Source organism: Alosa sapidissima, chromosome 5, assembly GCF_018492685.1.
Source record: "Alosa sapidissima isolate fAloSap1 chromosome 5, fAloSap1.pri, whole genome shotgun sequence".
NCBI classification, from domain to species: domain Eukaryota; kingdom Metazoa; phylum Chordata; class Actinopteri; order Clupeiformes; family Clupeidae; genus Alosa; species Alosa sapidissima.
Genome location: NC_055961.1, coordinates 31552186 through 31572471, shown reverse-complemented (window position 1 = coordinate 31572471; position 20286 = coordinate 31552186). Strand labels below are relative to the sequence as shown.

Here is a 20286-nt window from a genome sequence, read left to right as displayed (position 1 = left end):
GAATTCCCCAAACAGCTCCTCCTGCTCAACTGGGAATAGCTAAGCCTTTTAAATGGAGGTCTGTGTGTCTATTTCGCCAGGCTGATTGACCGATTACATTGTGGGGTAGATAATTAGTTCATCAAAACACGGCAAAACACGTAGCCGTCTTTGGCCTCATTCGGCTTATTTTTGTTTTGCTCCATAAATGTAGGCTGGGAAACGGGACGCTTCTGATCTCTATCTTCCCGCACTGTGGCTCTCTCTTCCGGTGATTTGAAACCCTCTTATCTCGTAATGCGTTTCTCCTCAGCGGAAGCGGTAGTGTATTTCCGTCCTGATTTTGGATTTAAACGTCAGGAATTTAGCTTCTTTTGTGAAAATATACAATGCACCCCCTCCAGCACTCATTCCCATGTGCAACAGTGTTTTCTTTCAGGTTGCTGACTTGTATAACCCTCTGTTATGAGCCTGCCGCCGTATATTGAGATCTCAGATCTTTGTGGCCCACATTTGCCTATAGCATTGTACTGAAACCATGCATGTCTCTCGCTGTCTCATGTGCCCACCCATGTCCAATGTCTTTGTGTCGTGCCGAATTAATGGGCCTGGCACTACTTGGATCTCTCCCATGCGATAAGAGGGTGTACAGTTATCTTTTCTGGATCGGTGTAGGCTATGTTTACACAGTGCAACTGTGTGACCTGAAAGTATCTCCAAGCCCATTATCTTGTCTTTATAACAAAGTCTATGTATTTGCAGAGATGTATTTGGAGAAGGAAAGTAAAGGAGAGCCTCTATACAAACAGCCATTTCTCCACGCACTGTAGTGTGTCCTCAGGCAGCTGGTAGGTGTGTTCCTCTGTTGATTTGGTCCTGTGTGTAGTCGGATGGTTGTGGGTGTTTGTTTGTTCAGGGCCTCTGCCACCAACACAGAAGAGCTGCTTTTAGGAGATGATGAGCTGTTTTTAGAAGCTGCGTAGGAAGGGCTGTTCTGTAGAGGCTAGTGTGTGGTGATGAAATATGTGACCTTCTACTTTTGTCATTCTCATTTTGGTCACCCCTGGGGGGTTGGTGACCCCACATGATCGTATCCTATTTCAGTAATGACCCCCCTGTCCAAACCTCCTGCTCCAGGGAAGCACACGCTGTTGAGATTGGGGAATCCAACACAGTGACGCATATTTTTAGAAAAATGCTCTGTCTCTGTCTGTACCAGTGCTAATATCTTGGAACTAGGCTGCATGCGCACACACACACACACACACACACACACACACACACACACCCCGAAACTTATTTCACTGGGTCACTGGATGTAACAGGGTGGCCTGTAAAAAGGAAAGTGCGTATTAGTCCATGTGAAGGTGTGTGTGTGTGTGTGTGTGTGTGTGTGTGTGTGTGTGTGGTCCCTTAATGCATGTTAAGGTGCATTTGGCCTCACGTTGGCCATGAGGGTAAATAATTGATCAGAGCAGCAGAGATATTTGTCTCTCCCCTAGTGTGTCATGTCATCTTCTCTCAAACTGACAGACCCCACATCCACTCAGCCCCCCAGGCAAAGGTCCTCTCCCGCCCCAACAGCCCTCTCAGACACAACAGTCTCTCCCTCCTGCAGGGGTGGAAAGGTCATTTGTGAATAATAGCAGGATATGCTGACACCAGGCCTCCGTTTCTTTATTATTCACCACCAGCATCAAAGGCCCATGTGGTCATCTGCTCCTGCTCCTGTTCCTTCCCGTGTTATTTTAGTCTGCTCGGCCATTGTGTGCTGACCGAGCCTGCCAGCCCATGAGTTGAAGCACTATCTCTCTGTGTTGCCTGAGCTCAGCGCTCTCTTCGGTGGCTGTGCCTACTTTTTAGTTATTCTGGAAGATATTCTTATGTGCATCTCCCTGAACCAAGAGTAAGGGGAACCGGAGCAGGAGAAGATTCCTATGACCTGAATATCATATTGTCATATTGCAGCTATTTGCCAATTTGCCCTCATTAAGTATTAGATCATCCCAATTTCACAGTGTTTACTTGTGGAGGAGCCATTGAGGCAGAGTCCTCTCTTTCTTAGACCCCCCCCCACCCTCTCCTCTCTGCGTATAACACATGCACAGGTACACACATTAGCCTACACATATTAATTGGCACAATATCTTTGTCTTTCTCTTTGCCTTAGGGATTTCCCTCATGTTAAGTTATTTCTATTTCCTGTTTTCTCCTACACAGATTATTACTCTGTGGAGGAGAACCACTGCATTGTTCTGTTGAATGGCCCTGCTTCTCATTGCCTCTGAGAGTCAGCATATGTGGCCTGGCATTTGTATTCGACTTATAATTCACAGGCTGTGCCCTGTCAGTGGAGATGAATGGCATTCTGTTTCGTTTTCTGCAATCGCATAACTCTTAAGAAACCATGCGCCTCCAATGGAATATATCAGCTTTATTTTTTAACCATTTGTGTTAGTGCATATTGCACCTTTGAAGAGCCATATGCATTTTGTGTATGTGTGTGTGTGTGTGTGTGTGTGTGTGTGTGTGTGTGTGTGTGTGTGTGTGTGTGTTTTTTTCTCTCGATTTTATTGCATTCTACATCATCCTTATCTCTCTATTTAGTTCCTTTTCCCTCTGACTCCCTCTCACTGTCTCCTCTCCCCCACACACCTCCTCTGCTCCTACTTTCTGTCTCTGTTCATGAGCGTCTCGTTTGCCTCATTAGAAGCTCGTTTAACCCCTCATCGCCTCAGACAGTAGGCCTGGGACTCCCCAATCTGCATTAGCATTCAGCCGGGTGGCCAAGTCAGACGCCCGCACAGACGGTCACTCTGGCTCACCACTGCACCGCCCCTCTGAGGGAGCGACCTGCCCTCATTGACATTTTGTTGACATTTCATTCAACCTGTCCTCTCTCTCAAAGGGGTAGGGAAGCCTGCCCTCTGGGAGGATCATAGGCAGCACTGGATGATTATTATTATTATGATTGGGGTAAGAGTAAGATGGTAAACAACCCAAGTGGACAGTCAGACAGCACTGAATTATTATAGGATCCTGTCCTTGCCTTGGTAACATGAGTATACAAAATTATGCTACTTATGAATCCAACATAGTTTTTGTAACAGTTCAGTTCTGTAAAATTTTGTCTTCTTTCTCATGTTGTTCTATGGTGCCTGAAGCTTGTTCTGGCACATTTGTTGAAGTTCCAAAATTACTTGTTAGTTGCTATCCAAACCACCAGATCAGCCTTGACATTTGAAGAGGTGGTTATTATGAAGCTATAGTTTCACAAACTTATTCTTTTTTTATTCACTGGCTTATTCTTTTGAGCGGGCATGTGTCGGGGCATGTGTTGGATTCGAGTTGGCCTGAAGTTTGTGTTGAAAACAGCTAGTACGGTGTTTTAGTGTCCAGAAATGGCAGTGTTATAGTGTCCAGACATGTTTGGTGTGAGCAGTCTTAAAGCAGCAGCTTGTAACAATGGCAGGAACAAAGGAGTGGATGGAGCCCCAGGCTACCGGTGAGCAGGTCGGTCTGGCTCACTCACGCTCCTCCTCTCAGGGGCAAGACTGAGCGCTGTGCAGTCTGCTTTCTGTCTCCATGCATGATCCTCATCGTCTGCTTACTCATGTGATGCTTCCTGCAGCTATGAAAGCAGATTCAGCATCCCATAATATTCTGTACATATGGTGTGGTCAGTTGTGGCCATTTGTATACCCATTGTCTGAAAGTGGGGGTCACAAAATAGGAAATGACTGGCCTTTTGGATGATAAGTAGACTGTTTATGTCAGTGCTAATGTGTGTTATTGTAATCTAGTGTAATGACACACCCTCTACTGCCTGTTGATTATCTATTATATGGCCTTTTGTGTTTATGTGCACACATACATAACTCCACAGTGTTTACGCCAGTACTTGAGGACTGTGAGCAACACACGGCTGTGGCTCCATGTCTAGAACAGGAGAACAAGGCTGCATACACCCCTATGGCAGCCAGTCCCATGGCTCATACACTCAAAATGATCCTTAATATGTCAACTATGACAGAGCTCCAGGATTGTCGCTAATTAATTTTTCCTGTGATGGGCCACCACGCTGCAGTCTGTAGCGGAGCCTGGGTTGTCTAACATGGATCCTCCCAGACTTGTGTCTGGAATTCTGCTATGAGTGTAGGCAGCGAGAGAGCGCTTGTCGCCGCATCAGTGACAGTGATGAACGAGGGGGCTAGGCACGTTGGCGGGCAAGCGCGAGTTGTTTGTTTTGAAACGGAGGTTGTGCCTACTGATTGACACGAGAAGGCAAATACCCTCCACCTGTCTGGCCGAGGCACTTGTTTAATCCCATATTGTGATTTTCATTCTGGAGTGCAAATTTAGTGAACATGTTCTCACTTTCCAGAGGTCAGCCCTGTCAGAGACGGACTGAAAGCAAGATGAATGACTGAGAGCAATGAGCCCAGACACAGGGGTCAGACAGCGTATCCTATAGTATGGACCTTTTATTGACAGCTTGTGTAGGTTACACTCTGGTAATCAAATTGAAATGTGCAGCCACATTCAGTATTGTAACAAAAATAGACTATATATGTAAACCAAACCAGACTTTTTAATAAGGCCTACATTTTTAGGATGTTAAATACATTTCAGAACACAATTGTGTTACAGGTCTTTCATGTTTCCTTTTAGTTTACCTGACAGGTTGATAAGTACCTTGATGTCGCTCAACCCATAAGATTAAGCTACAGGTTGCAGATCTCCTTGAACAAGCTCCAGGGTCGGGCATTTTTATGTCTAGACTGCATGTCATACAGTGAAGGGAAGAGACAGTTTTTCCCTCTCTAAGAACCTTCCTATCTGAGTGGGAAACAGGAGCTGCAGCACAGCAGGTGGGCACCCTGTGGTTGGGAGGTCCGCCTCCTGTGGTGTGTGATGGACCCCTGGGCCAATCAGAACCACCCCGGCCTCCTGCACCCTGCTCTCCTGAGCTCTGTTAGCTCTCTCATTAGCCTATGTTTTTGTTTGCGTTCGATTTTCAATGTTTGCTACAGAATCAACATGATTGCATCATCCATCATCCTCAATCATGCAATTAACCTGTTCTAATGCCAAGGATATGATGATGGAAGGAGGTGTTATACTGATTTGTGAAGTTTAAATGGTGATATTTGTTGTTTTGCTTTTAGCTTTGGCTGGTTTCATTTTTCTGCACGGATCTGCAGAATTGTACATTAGCCATGCTGTGTTGAAATAGAGTTGCGGGGAATATGCAGTTCTCTTTGAATCTTATGTCGGGATTAAGGCTTTACATCCTTTTGAAGCCTAAAGGATTTGAAGATGTACTGGTGGGAAGGGAAGCAATGAAAATGAAACGCCCTCAAAATACCCGGCCGGCCAAATGCACTGAGCCCCAATTTTCTGCTTTCACAGCGCTTAAATGGAATAATGCGACGACGACCTCTATGGTTTTCGCTTCTTAAAAGGGGTCCGTACGGTTCATGGGTGTTTTGACACGTTGTGTTTGACCTTGTGGCGTTAAATGGGGTTGTGTTTATTCAGCAGTCATATGATGGGGGGGTGGGGGTCTGACGGCACGTGCCGTCTAAGCAGTAATTACTCGGCTTTAAGGACAGCGAGGTTCAGGGGGGCGGGGGTTAGTCAGAGACGCTCTCACCCGCTGTCTTAATTGAGGGGAGATTTGTAGGACGAGAGGCTGAGCCGCCATAACCAATTTACCACCCGCCAACCGTGTGGAGATGCCACAGAGACTGTGTTAGCACGGGGGGGCCATGAGCTTGTTCAAAAACTATCCTATTATGGCATAAATTTGATTTATTTGTTTGTTTATCTTATCTGGTTCATCCCCAGGCCACATGATTCATATGATGATATTTTACATGGTAGCCATGTTGTAATTGTGGCGGCTGTTGCTATTGACAATATGAAACACCCATCTCAATTATGACCATGCGGTCACATTTGCATAAATTAAGACATCTGTTTAGTATTACTAGGAGCACTTGCTGGTGTTAATAAACAGAACATTTGCTGGGCTTGTTGATTCAGTTTTTGTCCTCAATTGAAGGTCAAGACGAGCCTGGATGCTCAGGCAGTGGGGTAGCTTAATGCTTCATTTTCTTTGGCCAAAATATAATAGGAACCCCAAGGTCTAGAAGCTCTACCCTGGCACACATACTGTGATCAGAATCCTGATTTCACTCCGAACTCATGGCTAACTGCAAAAGACTGTTCAAGGACAGAGATGAGCTTGTCAGCAAAAGCCTTTGTTGGGACCCCACCCCCCACCACCCCCAAAAACCCCAATTTTACAGATGCTCCTGAAACATATGGCTATAAGCCTGCACCTGGGGCCATGGGCATATTGGCCATTTTCATTTTAGCCACAGCCTGGGGGAGGCGGACGCAGTCTGAGTCCCCATCATGCACTGGAGCCAGTGGTGTGTGGACAGAGGTGGGGTGGGGGGAGAGAAGAAGGCCGTGCATGGTCGCGGTTGGAGCTGAAGCAGGGAGCAGAGGAAGCGGTGTCTTTTGGGGGCACTGAAAGAAGTGGAGGAAAGGCTGCTATTGTTTGGTTGCCGAGCCCCGTGTGTCGGTGCAGCCTCCAAAACCATCATCATTGTGAGGTGTCCGCAGGCAGTGGATCCATGACCAATCACAGGAGGGAGGCGAGGCGGTGTTGAAGAGGTCCGCCTCATGACTAATAGATGAGGGGAGACTGATGGGCCGGCAATATTAACACCTACAGCGTGAAAACGGACTACCGCTGATTTCATTATCCTAGGGCCTCATTCAATTTTCCCCGTAAGGAATATCGGATGATTCCCTGCCCCCCAACCCCACCTCTTGAATTCACTCTCACTCTGATGATTCCCTGCCCCCCAACCCCACCTCTTGAATTCAGAATTTCAGACTCAGAAATTCCACCAGATTTTTGAAGTCCTCTTATATACTGTAGATATCAATTAGACAGACAAGGGTTAATCTACTCATGACCTGGTGTAATCTTGAGGTGATGTTTTCTCTAATCTGTTGCCATTAGTGAAATCTTTTGAAAATGACTTCACAATTCTCTATGGTTTTCCCTGAGCTCTTGAGTTTGCTCTTGAGGTGGGCGAAATAGGCATACCTTTAGCTAATAAGAAATCATTAATTGAGCTTTGGTTAATGGGCCCTTTTGATTTCAGAAGTCAGGTCAGGCTGAAGTGGCTTCTCAAGCCTACTGTCTGTTATTCCAGTGTCTTGACAGCAGTTGGCCTATAATTGGAAAAGCCAAGTCATTTTTACCGTAAAAGATCTCTTCCACACACCGAAAGTGTCACACTGAACCAGGAAGATGTGGCATTTTCAAACTGCTGCCAGAGAGACTTGTAACACAGTCGTGACCCAGATTCAGGGGGGAAGATGAATACTGAGGAGAAACTGCTGAGTGTGAGATCAGCCGGCCCAGCAGAATTTATTTCATACCATAGATATGCCACCGCAGTGACGGTTTGAAGCTAAATTCAGCATAGATGTTTTCCTATGTGAGGCTACATGATAGCCCTGTGGAAATAACCACTCACAGGGGTTTTCCTACCTCAGCAGATGTTTCTGTGGGGAAGAGTTTGAAATATGCTGTATGGTGATGTTTTCACCAGATGTGTTTCTTTTAAAGTAGAATGAGTCAAATGAAGAGATCTTCATTTATAATCATTTGAATGTAGTTTTGGGAGCGCTCATCTAGATTTCTAGTCTGGATAGTTAAGTAGCATCTTTGTTTCAAAATTGTGGACACTTCCAAAGTGGCTGTTCAGTTGTGGATCATCATGACCACGAGTTGGTATTTTCTCGGCTGCCTCACTCTGAAACATGGCAAAGAGCCGTTTAAACACAGATGCAAGAGTCAGTGACATGCCTATATCCTACAGCTGTCTCATTGGAGGAAAATGTGTAAACACAGGACATGGACAATTTGTGCAATTTTGATAGTGCAGATTTGCATATTTTTGGAATTCTGTCTAATTTTTAAAAGACCATCATGAAGTATACCAGGATATAAACTTAGTATGTCTGATTACTGACCTACTTGTAATTACTTTGACCTATTTTCCAAGGACATGCAGCTGTTTCCTTGCAGATATTAAATTCCTGCAACTTCATAAATGTAGTTAATTTAACTTACTAGTTGAATATATCATGTCATGAGATTGTCATGGCTCCCACTTGGCAAGGAGAATGTCACATTTCCCATTGCTCAATGGTCAGTGAAAAACTATAACTCACGTAAGGCTCGTTTCGGCCTGTCTGTGTTCTAGCTGAATTGGATATGAAACCTTTCCCGCAAACCACATATGCAGTGTAATGTTATGCCAAGTCCCACAGAATCTTTCCTGTTGAGGGAGTTTGGAGATGCTGCTTAATATAGAGACTGGTGAATCTGTAAGTCTTCCATTTAATTAGGTTCTTTGTTTTTAATTTTTTTTTTTTAAAAACTACCCTACATTTGGTGTACTTAGAAAGATCAGTCAGTTAGCTAGATACGATTTTTTTGTTGTTGCAACAACCGACTTTATAAGACCATACACATGCTCTATTACTTATACTACATCAAAGGCTTGTGGACCAGAAACCTTGAGAATATTAATCAAACCTATTAGGTCAAATTGTATACATTACACAATAGACATTAGCGCTTTTGATCAGTCCCAGTAACCACTTTTACCATATCGCTGAGCACTGCCAGAAAAGAACAATCAGTAACATGGTCTTGGAAAAGTGCACACCTCTGTATATAATAGTGCAATCCTTTAAATTGCCTGCCTGCTGCTTTGTGTAGTTATTGATTTATTTGTCTTGCTTTAAGTTCTTTTCACCCCAAAGGAATACACACGTTTATATTCACACTCTGTCTTTTAATAGCTACATTTGTACATTTGACATCCAAATGTCTGTAGGGCAAAGCCTCATCAAAAGGCAAGCTTTCTGACAGATTCCAAGTCAAGCATGAGTAGTTAGCTGAGTGAATGGTCTTTTGTTATTCAGCATCATGTCTTGAATTGTAGTGGCATGTCTTGTCATACCAGCCTTCTCTTGACAATACCAGCCTTCTCTTGACATACCAGCCTAGGTTAAATAGTAAAGTGGTATATTTTAGTTTGCATCATAGAAATGTCAAGTCAAATTTTGTGGATAGTTATGTTATATTAACATATCTGTAGCATCTCTAATCCATTGATTTATTTTTGGGTTATGTCTGCATTTGTTTGGAGTTTTTGCCTTTTTATAGGTAGCAACTGAATATATGTTTTTTGTTTTAAATTAAAAATTAAGACATTTATTTTTTGGGCATATATGACTTGCAAAATTTTAATGTAAGATATATTGGTTAGACATAGACTATACCAAGTACGGGAAATATCTTTAAAGTTCTAGCAAAAAAATAACTACATCATTTGTGACTCATTTTAAGAAAACGTACAACGACAAAAACTACATGACATCTGAGGATCGGATCTATTATGTGGCTGGCTAGCCTGTGTGCTAGGCAGAACATGTTAGCCAGGGCAGAACATGCTAGCCAGTGGTTTAATTGAAGAAAATTCAAATGTGCACATACAAGAACACCAACATGTTAGAGCTCTTTTACTGTTCAAATGATGATGTCCTGAAGGTTTTTTTTTTTTACTCAGTAAAAATTCTGCTGCTCCTGCCTTAGGCTTTTAAGGGTCCTGTTTGAAGCTCTGTTGAACAAAGAAAATGGAAGGCCACGTTAAGGCAAGAGGGATTTCTTTTCAGGTTACAATGAATATTTAAGGTCTAAATTCAATTTTATCCTTGGCTAACTTTTGCAGCTCTGCATAAGGGTACAAAACAAGAACAAGAATGTAGCAAAGAAGGGCTTGAAGGGCAGCTAGGGACGAAGACGGTTGCTTTTACCAGACATGCATCACACAATAAACAGATAAATGCTTTTGAAAGCCTTGAAGGGTAATATTGAAGGTTGAAGGAATTTAATTACTGATGCTCATCCTTAAGTATTAAATTGATCTCGGGATAAAGGAATCAACCTAAAGGCACTGGTTATTTATTGAGAATCTTCTATACTGTGGCTGTAGGCTACGTTCCCAGACATCTAGCTCGCCATGATACGCCATCAATCGCCATTGCCAGTGCTCCAAAGACCTCACACCGTGATCCAATTTATGGCAAAAAATGAAATTTGCTGTTATCCCGGGTAGCCAAGGCCGGGTGGTCGAGATTGAGCGGAAGCAATAATGGTTATTCTCCTTAGGAGGAATGTTGTGCGTGGGGGGCAGAGCTGCCGTGATTGAGAACACGAGCGGCATCTTATTGTTATGCAGATCCGAATCACAATGGAAGACTTCAGAGGAATGTCACCGAGGCATGTTTTTATTTTTTTCCCCTCTCACACCAAGACAGCCACTTTCTCAATTTGCGTTCTTTTTAATCTCTAATGGCTGATTTTTAATGGAACAATCTCAGATCACAATGAAATATTTCGATTAGGTGAGGGAGAAAATCTAGTTCTTGAGGCATTCAAAGTGGGATCCATTGTCTACAGGAGTCTCATGCATTTATGGACTGCCTCTGAATAGCCTCTGAATAGCTTTACCCATTCACTTATCTAGCACTTACAGACCACCTATTTTCTCATTCAGGCGCACCCTCTGTCAAATTAAAACCATCCATCATAATTGACACTAAAAAACAACCCTGTTATGAAAATTCTAATCTCCAGTCCCTGCACATGGTTAATGGATCCATGGTGGTCATCTAATGACTTGCACCATTTTTTAATCTAGGCCCCAGCAAAACCCTCACCCATCCTTCAAATTAACCATCTGAGATCCGTGAATAGCTATCATTTCCTGGACAAGAGTAGTATATAGAGAAGGACTTGAAATAGGCAAATAAGTTAGGCAGAGAACTGAACCGTAGCTGTCTTTAATAGTAATAGTAGTAACAGTAATGAGGCTCCAAAGATGTGGAATATACTAGCAGAACATTCATTACTGAAGAGAACTGTCTATTGGCCTGAGACCACTTAATATCCATGTTTGCTAAAATATATATATATATATATATATATATATATATATAAATGAGATGAAAAGGTTTGAGCTCCAGTGGATTTTTGTGGACTGAAAGCAAGTATTTTGCTCTGTGGTTTAACATTAGCACCACCTGCCTTCATTTGAGAAACTTGCACTCTTGAAGTCTGTTACTACCTGAATAGTAACAACTCTGAACTAGAATTATGTAACACTTCAAACTTACCTGTGATCGTATGTGGACCCCCTTTTTTTCTTCAGGTGTAATTTGGGCAGATGATGAAACGCCTGTTTTTGCAAACCTCAAGTGAATCAGGGGCCGTACAGCTGTGTACATTCAACAAATGTCCTTGTTGAAAAGTCAGCTCGGACATTGTAACAAATCAAACAAGCAGAATAACATGTACACTGTCAATTTTTATTCTCAACCAGTGGAGTATATTTATTTGTTTTTACTGAGCTACTAAGCTGAATCTTCTAAGCCCTCGGCTACACTGAGGTCTAAATAGGACAGAGGATCGATTCAGCATTCTGGGTTTGAGTTCTCGGCTTGTCTGTTTTTTCCCAAACAGGCCTGATATCAACAGAGCATCACAAGTAGCACCCATTATGAAACTAATGATTCAATAGGAATGCAGGAATCACAGAGAGCCCCTTTGATTTGGGTCACCATCTTAATGAGTCGGTGGTGCTCCATTGGAACTTGGTTCGATGGAATGCAATTATTTCCTGTCCCTTTGCCGGGCCATTGTTCCTTCCTCCCTGGCTGCTTAATTAAAGAGGCGGTGCATCATCTGGAGGTGTTGCTGTGACTGAAACAGAGACTAAAATCGAAAAAAAAAGCAACAGAAATGTTGTAAACGGTCAGATATCACTGGTGTTTTTCTCCACCACTGGCATTTTAATATATTCTAAGAAATGTACACAAAGGTGTATGATCCACCCTGGGTTCTATCTTAAGAATTCCAGAATATGCACTAAATTATCCATGATCCAAAGTATTGATGAATTTTTATTAAGTCACCATAGCTTCTGTAATCCATGTGTGAGGGAGGCATGTGGGTTTGTGGAATATAAGGGGTTGCATGTTATGTGTTTGACAACACGCCTCTCCACTGTTCATGAGCCTGGTTTTCACAGGACATGTTTTCTGTGGTGGGAGGCAGCCCTACTTAATAACTGAGCCAGAAATTCCGAGTTTGTTTCCGCTTTTGTTTGCTGGGTAAAGTTGGCCAGCAGCCCTTTGTCCAGTTGAAGAGATTTCCCAAGATGCCCCTGTGAAAGGATACTGGTCAGTACAGCTTGTGAGAGTGTACCGCACCTTAGCTTTTCTTTCCCCAAACCATTGCTGTTCTGCTCGTTCCTTTCAGATCCTATTTGGTTGAGAAAAAAAGAGCAGCGCAGAGACAAAAGATAAGAGCATCACTCTCTGGACACCATGTCTTTCTCTGGCAAACAGGCTCCAGAGGATCTCAGTGGAGATGGAGGCTTTTCAGACAAGGCTTTTATTTTCGTTTTTTTCTTTCACTGTCAGACATTCCCATCACAAGACAATCCCCCATGTTTTCTCCCTCATGGCAGCCCACATGAAGAAAGCGCTGATGTTTGGGTTTTGGGGCAAATCCTGTGGGGAGCAGAGCCGACATTAATGTTTCAGCCCTATGGATCCTTAGCATAATCCAACCCAACACGGGCGTCAGGTGCACATGTGCCTCCGTGCGAACACGCTATTCATCAATGTCTTGTACCCAGTAGCCCCTCCGAGATTTTACATGTACGTGTCTCGTTCTTTGTTGGCTTCCATTGTTGTTCATGTTGTAGAGAGACTACATTTATTTGTCACAGCATGAATAGTTTTCCATACCCCAGTTTTTTTTTGCTGAAGTTGCACCTTTGGGATCGTGATGCTGTATTCAACTACCTGCACGGCAAAACATATTCAAATGTGTTTTGAACGCAGTAGAGCAAGGGTGACCGAATTCATGTGCAGGCTTAAGTCACTCGTTATTTACAACTGACAGACCTTGGATAAACAGAATATATTTTTTACACTATGAATTTCCCTTCCTTCATATTTTGAGCTTTCTCAATTGTGCAGTGATGGTTGAGACGTTACAAACACATTGCACAGCTTTCTCTGCAAAGGAAGAGCCCATTTGTGTGTGTTATTGTGCAGTGGTGGTTGAGACGTTTCCCATTGCACATGGCTGATGCAATGCTAGAGCACCAATCTCATCATGTCTGCGTTCTGCTGTCATTAGTCAAGCAAAACAACATATGGATTCATGTCAAGTTTCATTCAAGATTCAACACATCCTGATGTTTAGTGGTTTTAGCTTATTAAAATATAATAGAAGAATGTCCTTGAAGCATAACAAATCTTCAGTAGGGAGATTAAAAATTTAAAAACCTGAATCCACTATCTATGTACCATTCCTTTTTACGTCTGGAAACATATGTTTCTTTTCTTTATGTGATCTGGAATGATCGATAGATAGATCGATAGATAGATAGATAGATACTTTATTGATCCCCAGGGGAAATTCAAGATCTCAGCAGCAGCATACATACAACACAAACACATTCTTTAACAGCAGAAAGAGTAATTAAAGTATATAATATAAAAACACAACTAAGCAGTAAGGACAGTAGAAGATAAAGAATATGCTAAATATACTAAAATACAAATTATACTAACACTTAATACAATATATAAAAATATACTAAAATACAAATTATACTAACACTTAATCTAAATCAATTCTAAAAACAGTATCCACATAGTGGTGATTTAATAAATCAATAAATGGAGTAGAAAGAAGGCGATGATGAAACTCTACTGTCCTCAGTGTCAATGCCCCATCTTACAACAGCTCGTGTAGGGAGTCACACATTGTTAATCATTCTAGAAATGCATACTGTAGGTTGTAGTCACAAAGTATTGGGGTTGTGGGTTTTATAGTTTAAAAGGGACTGGCACTTCTCCATCTTTTTTATTTTGCCTAACAGTTATGTATGTAGAAAACCCCTGTATTTGACCATTAAGGACCGAGTGTAAAATCCTCTGAGAATTATGAGGGCCACACATGTCAGAGCATTGATGGCAGTTTTAAATACCACAAAAGCAGTTGAGTTTTTAATGGCTGTACACATGACAGGCTACATGTCTCTCTTTCATGTGTAACACTTTGCTTTACTCTGTCCTGTTTCTTTCTTTCCTGTTTCATGACCTGCCTAATACGCATCTGGTCTGCTTGGTGTGCTTTTGAGGGGGAAAGCTTTTGGCTTGATAGACATTGTGCACCATGCAGGGAATACACATCATTTTGTGTGTGTGTGTGTGTACCCCTGAGATTAGGTTGTCAGTCTCTTTCTCTCATCCTTTCTCTGTTTGTCATTCTGTAAGATGTCAAACAGTGCACCCCAATGTGCTGCTAACACACACACACACACACACACACACACACACACACACACACACACACACACACACACACACACACACACACACACACTCGTACAGTTCAGATCCCAGATGACCCAGATCTCACCGAGTGTCATGCTGTGCCTGACATTGCACATCCCTGTCTCCTGTCATTGAAGTGTTCACAGTGCCGCCCTCCTGCATACTCACTCCTTTTATTTTTGCTGGGTGGTGGCATCATACTGCAAGGTTCAATTCATGTCTAAAGAAGGATTTCATTAACAGCATAGCCTAAATCGTTAAAACCAACAAATTGCAGGCAATGTGTTCATGTATTAATTAGATAAGTATATGTCAGACTGTTGTGGATAGCGATCATAATTTATCAGCTGATCTAATCATTGAGCCTTATTAACTTTTAATTATCTTCCAAAAAGTCAGGGGCAAATAAGGCGTTCTCTCTCTCTCTCTCTCATCTTTTATGAAATAAATTCAATAATTCATTCAGCTTTGTAATATTCAGTTTGTTGGCACATTCTCGTCACGTTAAATAATTCTAGCTTGTTATTTTTCTGCACCCAGTGTGCTTGTGTAAAATTCAGTGAGGCTCTGCGCTCTCTCTGTCCCATTGAATTGTCTTGTTACGTTTACTCAGATACAGCATCTAAAATGTTTTGTCGGTTCAATTACAATCAATAAAGAACAAGCCAACAGTTCACATTTTTTTCAACTAAATAACATCCATGGTCAATGCCCTTGTTAAAGGTCTCTTGCTAACTACCACTCTGGAAAAGTGTGTTTCCATGGAAACCACTGTCGTCCCTGGCAGGGTGTGCTTTTGTTGGCCACGCAGCTCTCAATTATGTGTTTTCATCCTCCCCCTGATTGCCGGCTGGCACAGCGTACAAAGAGGCGGAAGGGAGGCAGTCAGCAGTCAGCAGCACCCCCCCCCCCCCCCCCCCCCAAGCCAAACTCTCAGTCTGTCCCAGACACCTGCACTTCTGTGGGATGCTTGGTGAAGAGGGGTGGGGTGGGGTGGGGAGGGGTGGGGTGGGATGGGATGCTTGGTGAAGAGGGGTGGGGTGGGGTGGGGGAAAGACCTGGAGGTGTCCTGTTGTGAACCAGCAGTGGTCTGCCTGCCTGCTTGCTGTACACATACAGTAGCGGTTTAACACATCCTCTAATGCTGGGAGGTGTGTGCCAGATCTGTGTGTGTGTGTGGGTGTGTGGTGGGAGGAGGCTGTTCGTTACCTGAGCCAGAGGCTCCCCTTTCACCAGAGTGCCCAGTTTTAATGTGTGTCCCTGTGTTGGAGTGGCAGACCAACCACATGAGCCCTCTATGCCCTAAGCAAGCAGCCAAATGACAGGAGGTGGAGCTGGAGCAGGGCTCTCAGAGAACCATCCTCTGGTGTGGAGATGTTGGGATGCCCATTCCTCTGAATGAATTAGGAATGTGAATGAGGAGGAATGGGGTTTCTGGCCTCACTCCGGGCTCACTCAGTGTGATTGAGTTCAGAGAGGAGGGGTGTGGTGTGGGAGGGCAGAGCGAAGCCGAGGGGTCGATATGTCCCTGTCTGTGTTGGAGTGGCCGGCACGGACAGCATGGCTTAAACGGGTTTTCCCAGAATCCCAGGGGCACTCAAGGACACCTTGTCTGTGCCCGTGTCTCTTTTCCATCCCACACTGCCAACAGGAGTGCGTTTGCTGAGAAAAGCGTTCAGGAGGATTACTGTGTGATGAATGCATTTCTCTTACCAGACTTTACCGATGTCTTCCCCCACACCCCCCCTCCTGAGACCTACTGGTCTGTCAGTTGCAATCCCTGTGATGTACTGGGGTGTCTGACGCAGTGAGCTTCTGGCCTACTTCTCTTATCATCCTCTGTTTGTCATTCTTAGATGAGTCTTTGATCATCTTGCAGATTCAGATAGTAATTGTAGAATTATAGTTTACCTCCATGGAGTAGATAATGTTTTATCTATCATCCCGATAACAGAAGAATTACCTAGATGTTGGGAACTTTTCATTTTTTTTTCTGTGTTGTATTTGTGCTCATCACAGATCAGACTCCATTCTCCAAACTGGGAAGCCCTTTTGCCCTCATTTTAGCGCTAATTGTGTTTCACGTTTTAGAAAATGAGGTGGCCTTCATTGCCGCACATGTGACCAGGAAGGTCCAGACTGCAATGCCAGCCATTAATAGGCAGACATCGATCACCGAAACAAACAGCGCTGCCCCAGCAGGGTCATTAGTCATGTGAAAGCGGCTGAGTTCGCATCAGCCTGTCAATTAATGAGCACAGATATACCAGCACACGGCCTGAGATATGTGTCATTTACTTGAGTCCTGTTCCATGTGCGCTGCAAAAAAAAGCCATGAAGGGTGGCAGGACTTCATATAAATTGCAGGCATAACATTTTTATACAGAAGCAATGTCTGCATCTGAGATGAATTTGTTTTTCCTCTGGCTTGTTTTGACTGGGTTGGGATTTGATTGGGTTGGGAAGTATCCTCTTTTGTGCCTCGGTGCGTCTTCCACGTACTGTATCATCACAGATGGTGGCTACAGTTGAAACGTTTTGTCTGTGTCTGTGTTGGCAGTCCGGATGTTGTGTCTGCTATCGGTATCCTTCAGTTTCACTCTGGGGCAGCTGGGATTACTGGCACCAGATTGGCACTGATAAAACACTCAGAGCGGGTGAGAGTTTCTAATGAACCTCCTTGGCCAGACCACTAACAAAAGCCACAGCTGTATCTGGACCAACAGATCGTCATTAGAGCTGAGCGGCCTGGACCCTCCAAGATATACTGTGGTATTGCTTACATCAATGATTTTAAACCTCTATTGGGTTAATTATGGCTACGTCAGAATACCTGTCTGTCCAGTATTTCCCATTTCATTTCTCTCCTACAACCCTCATCTCTCTTCCACAGCCTCCTCTCTAATGCCTCAGTCTTATCACAGAAACCGGTAACGAGTTCTCCACTCAGACTTATAATGTTGTGACCGATTTCTCTCTTTTGTTGTCCTTGAACGAGCGAATCCGCCCAAATTGCTTTGGAGTGCTATTCTGGCTGCTGTGTAGTTAATGACTGGCTAAATGCTTCTTTCGTAGCGAATGCCCAGAGCCAAACTACCTCGTGTCATTGTCTGGTGTCAATACCACGTTGCATCCTCTCAGTTGTGTATTGATTCATCATTGCCCATGTGTGATGGCAGCAAGTCACGTGTGATAGTAACCAATGTTGCTGTCTTTGCTTTTATGGTTGGCTTTAGGTTGCCCATCCGACTGGGTACATCTGTTTATCATACAACACATTGTGACTTGCCAAGTTTGAGGTTTGAATGCTGTTTCCAGGAAGGTGTGGTGTCCAACCCCCCCCCCCCCCCCCCACACACACACACACACCTCTCTTTCTCGCTCTTTTTCTCTCCTCCTCTCCCTCCCTCTCTCCCTCTCCCTCTCTCTCTGGTGGGGGCCACAAAGGGCACGGCGGCAGGCATCCCTCTCCAGCTGGCATTGGCATGTCCCTCCCCTGCTGCCCCAGGATCTGAGGCATGAGAAGCCGTGTGGCCACCAAAGCTGCCACTCTCACAGCCCATCCAGCTGGCCCTAGTCTGAGCCTCTGTTGCTTATGAGCATGTTCCGCTTGTACCCGACAGCTCACGAGGTGGCAGGGGTCCTTCAAAATGAGGGGTAATGAAAAGAGGAAGCAGATGCAGGAGGTCTGTGTTGGTGCCCAGCGCCCACACAATGCACTCTCTTCACACTTTAGGCAGCGCTAGTTTAATTGGGAGAAAAAAGGATGAAAATCTCTCCGAACAAGATGATGTTATTACATTACACAGTAGCTGTTCTTTGCTTGGTATTGTGTACCATAATGTAATTCTTTACATTGCTTACGCCTCCATGTTTCCTTTTCTGTGTCTGTTTCCTGACATGTTTTTAAGTCTGCGCTTAATCAAATTGACTGCAAGGTCTTGTCTCAAAGAGCTGATGTGCCATTTATCACAAGGGATGTGCATTCAGGGCAGTTATAGATGAGCTGTCTGTTCTGCAGACAGCAGGCAGAGGGTGTCAGCAGAGAAGAGCGTCTCTGGCTACCTGAGGATGCCTCTCTGGAGTCCTGTGTCAGGGAAACTCATCCTCATTATGACAATGAGGCACAGATCAATCAGGCTTGCAGCTCTAAGGTCTGTAGGGTACTGTTAGGAGAGAGTCAATCTTGTACCACAGATTATCAATATAATATATAATATAATAGTGTTATATGAAGGTCAGTGTTTTTTTTTTGTACAGCTTTAGCCATTGGTGTAGGAGATGGCCCTGCGAGTGGTGTGAAGTGGAGGTGCAGCCCAAAGGGTCACAGTTGATCATACAGTTGAACTTGGCTATGAGATAAGAAATCGGCTTGATCACGGGACTCACCAGGACACCGTCTGTGGCAATATTGAGGGTGGACTTATAATGGAGTCGTTTGTTTTTCTCTTTCTCAGAATGGCATGGACTATGGCTTCCTGGTGCGTCAGAACTCCGAGTTGCTGCGGGCACTGGATGACATGGAGAAGACCTGTGCTACACTCAGAGAGGAGAACAGCCTTCTGGTGAGAACTGTCTGCATGAACGTTCACTAACAGCAGCAAAATAAAGAAAGTCAAGACACAACCTGCACAGTGTACTTTAAAGTACAGTTTGACAAGTACTCTACAGACGACTGACTAAAAAGTGACTCAAGGGTCTTAGTTCTTAGAAAAGAAAAAATATGATTCTTAGAAATATAATTTGGATTTAATGGTGGTCCATGGTCATAGACAGATGTGTCTGATTATTTGTTTTCTGATGCTCAAATTCAAATGTCCTGTCTAACTTAATTTTCATCTGCAGAATGATTAGCATAATGACATCAACATGTTAATCTAATTATGATTCTTCCTCCTGTACTAACCATCACAGCATGTAAATGGATAACATAAATAGATTTTCTTTAACAAAGATGGCTGCATCCCAAAGCTCTTGAACTCACGACCCCTCACAGCGGTAAAAACCATCAGGTAGAAGGTAGAAGGCAGAAGTGGAAGCTGTTAGCAAGGACAGTACCAGAGCAGCTGTTTCCCCAGTGACCCCACTGACCTCCCCCCCCCCCCCCCTCTCTTCTGCAGAGGAAGAGCAGCTCCCCTGAGACGGAGGAGAAGGTGAAGAGATTGCGGAAGAAGAACACAGAGCTGGCGGTCATTGCTAAAAGACTGGAAGACAGGGCACGCAAGCTGCAAGAGGCCAACCTTAAAGTGGTACACAAATGCTCTTATGCTACAGTATGGGAAGAGGAAAGGGACATTCACACCAGGAACGATAACGATAACGGCAAAAAAGCATTGCTCTAGCTAATATGAATGACACCATCCACACATGAATTATAACGATAATGGCTTGAAGAATGATGACGTTGGGGATCACTTTCAGAGCGATTTTGAGAATGATAAAAACTGACAGCCAATCAGAATCCATCAAATTGTAGACATCACATTCATCAACACGAAACACTTTCTTTATCTTGGTCAGTGTGGACACTTTAATTGTTATAGTTAGTTATCTATATAGTTATCGCTCCTGGTGTGAATGGCCCTTTAAGCATTTTACATTACACTGTCTGTGTAGTTGTATAATAGGTTCCTTTCTGATGATGACGACGTCTTAACTCATTGAGTGCCAAAAACGTAATATTACGTTTTTCCTTCCCATGCGTTGAGTGCCAAAAACTTAATATTACATTTTTTTTAAATTACAAAACTAGACACTCTAACACACCTTATATGTGATTTTGGGAAC

The 20286-nt window shown here is 43.6% G+C and overlaps 1 protein-coding gene across 1 annotated transcript in view; it reads left to right on the top strand.

Moving 5' to 3' along the window:
- The window catches only part of LOC121709848 (peripheral-type benzodiazepine receptor-associated protein 1), an 81635-nt gene that overhangs the window by 17822 nt on the left and 43527 nt on the right, over nt 1-20286 (top strand). Inside the window, exons 3-4 of the mRNA XM_042093477.1 lie at nt 18957-19064; nt 19620-19748. Of these exons, the coding sequence (XP_041949411.1) occupies nt 18957-19064; nt 19620-19748 (237 nt within the window). The remainder of the gene's footprint in view (nt 1-18956; nt 19065-19619; nt 19749-20286) is intronic.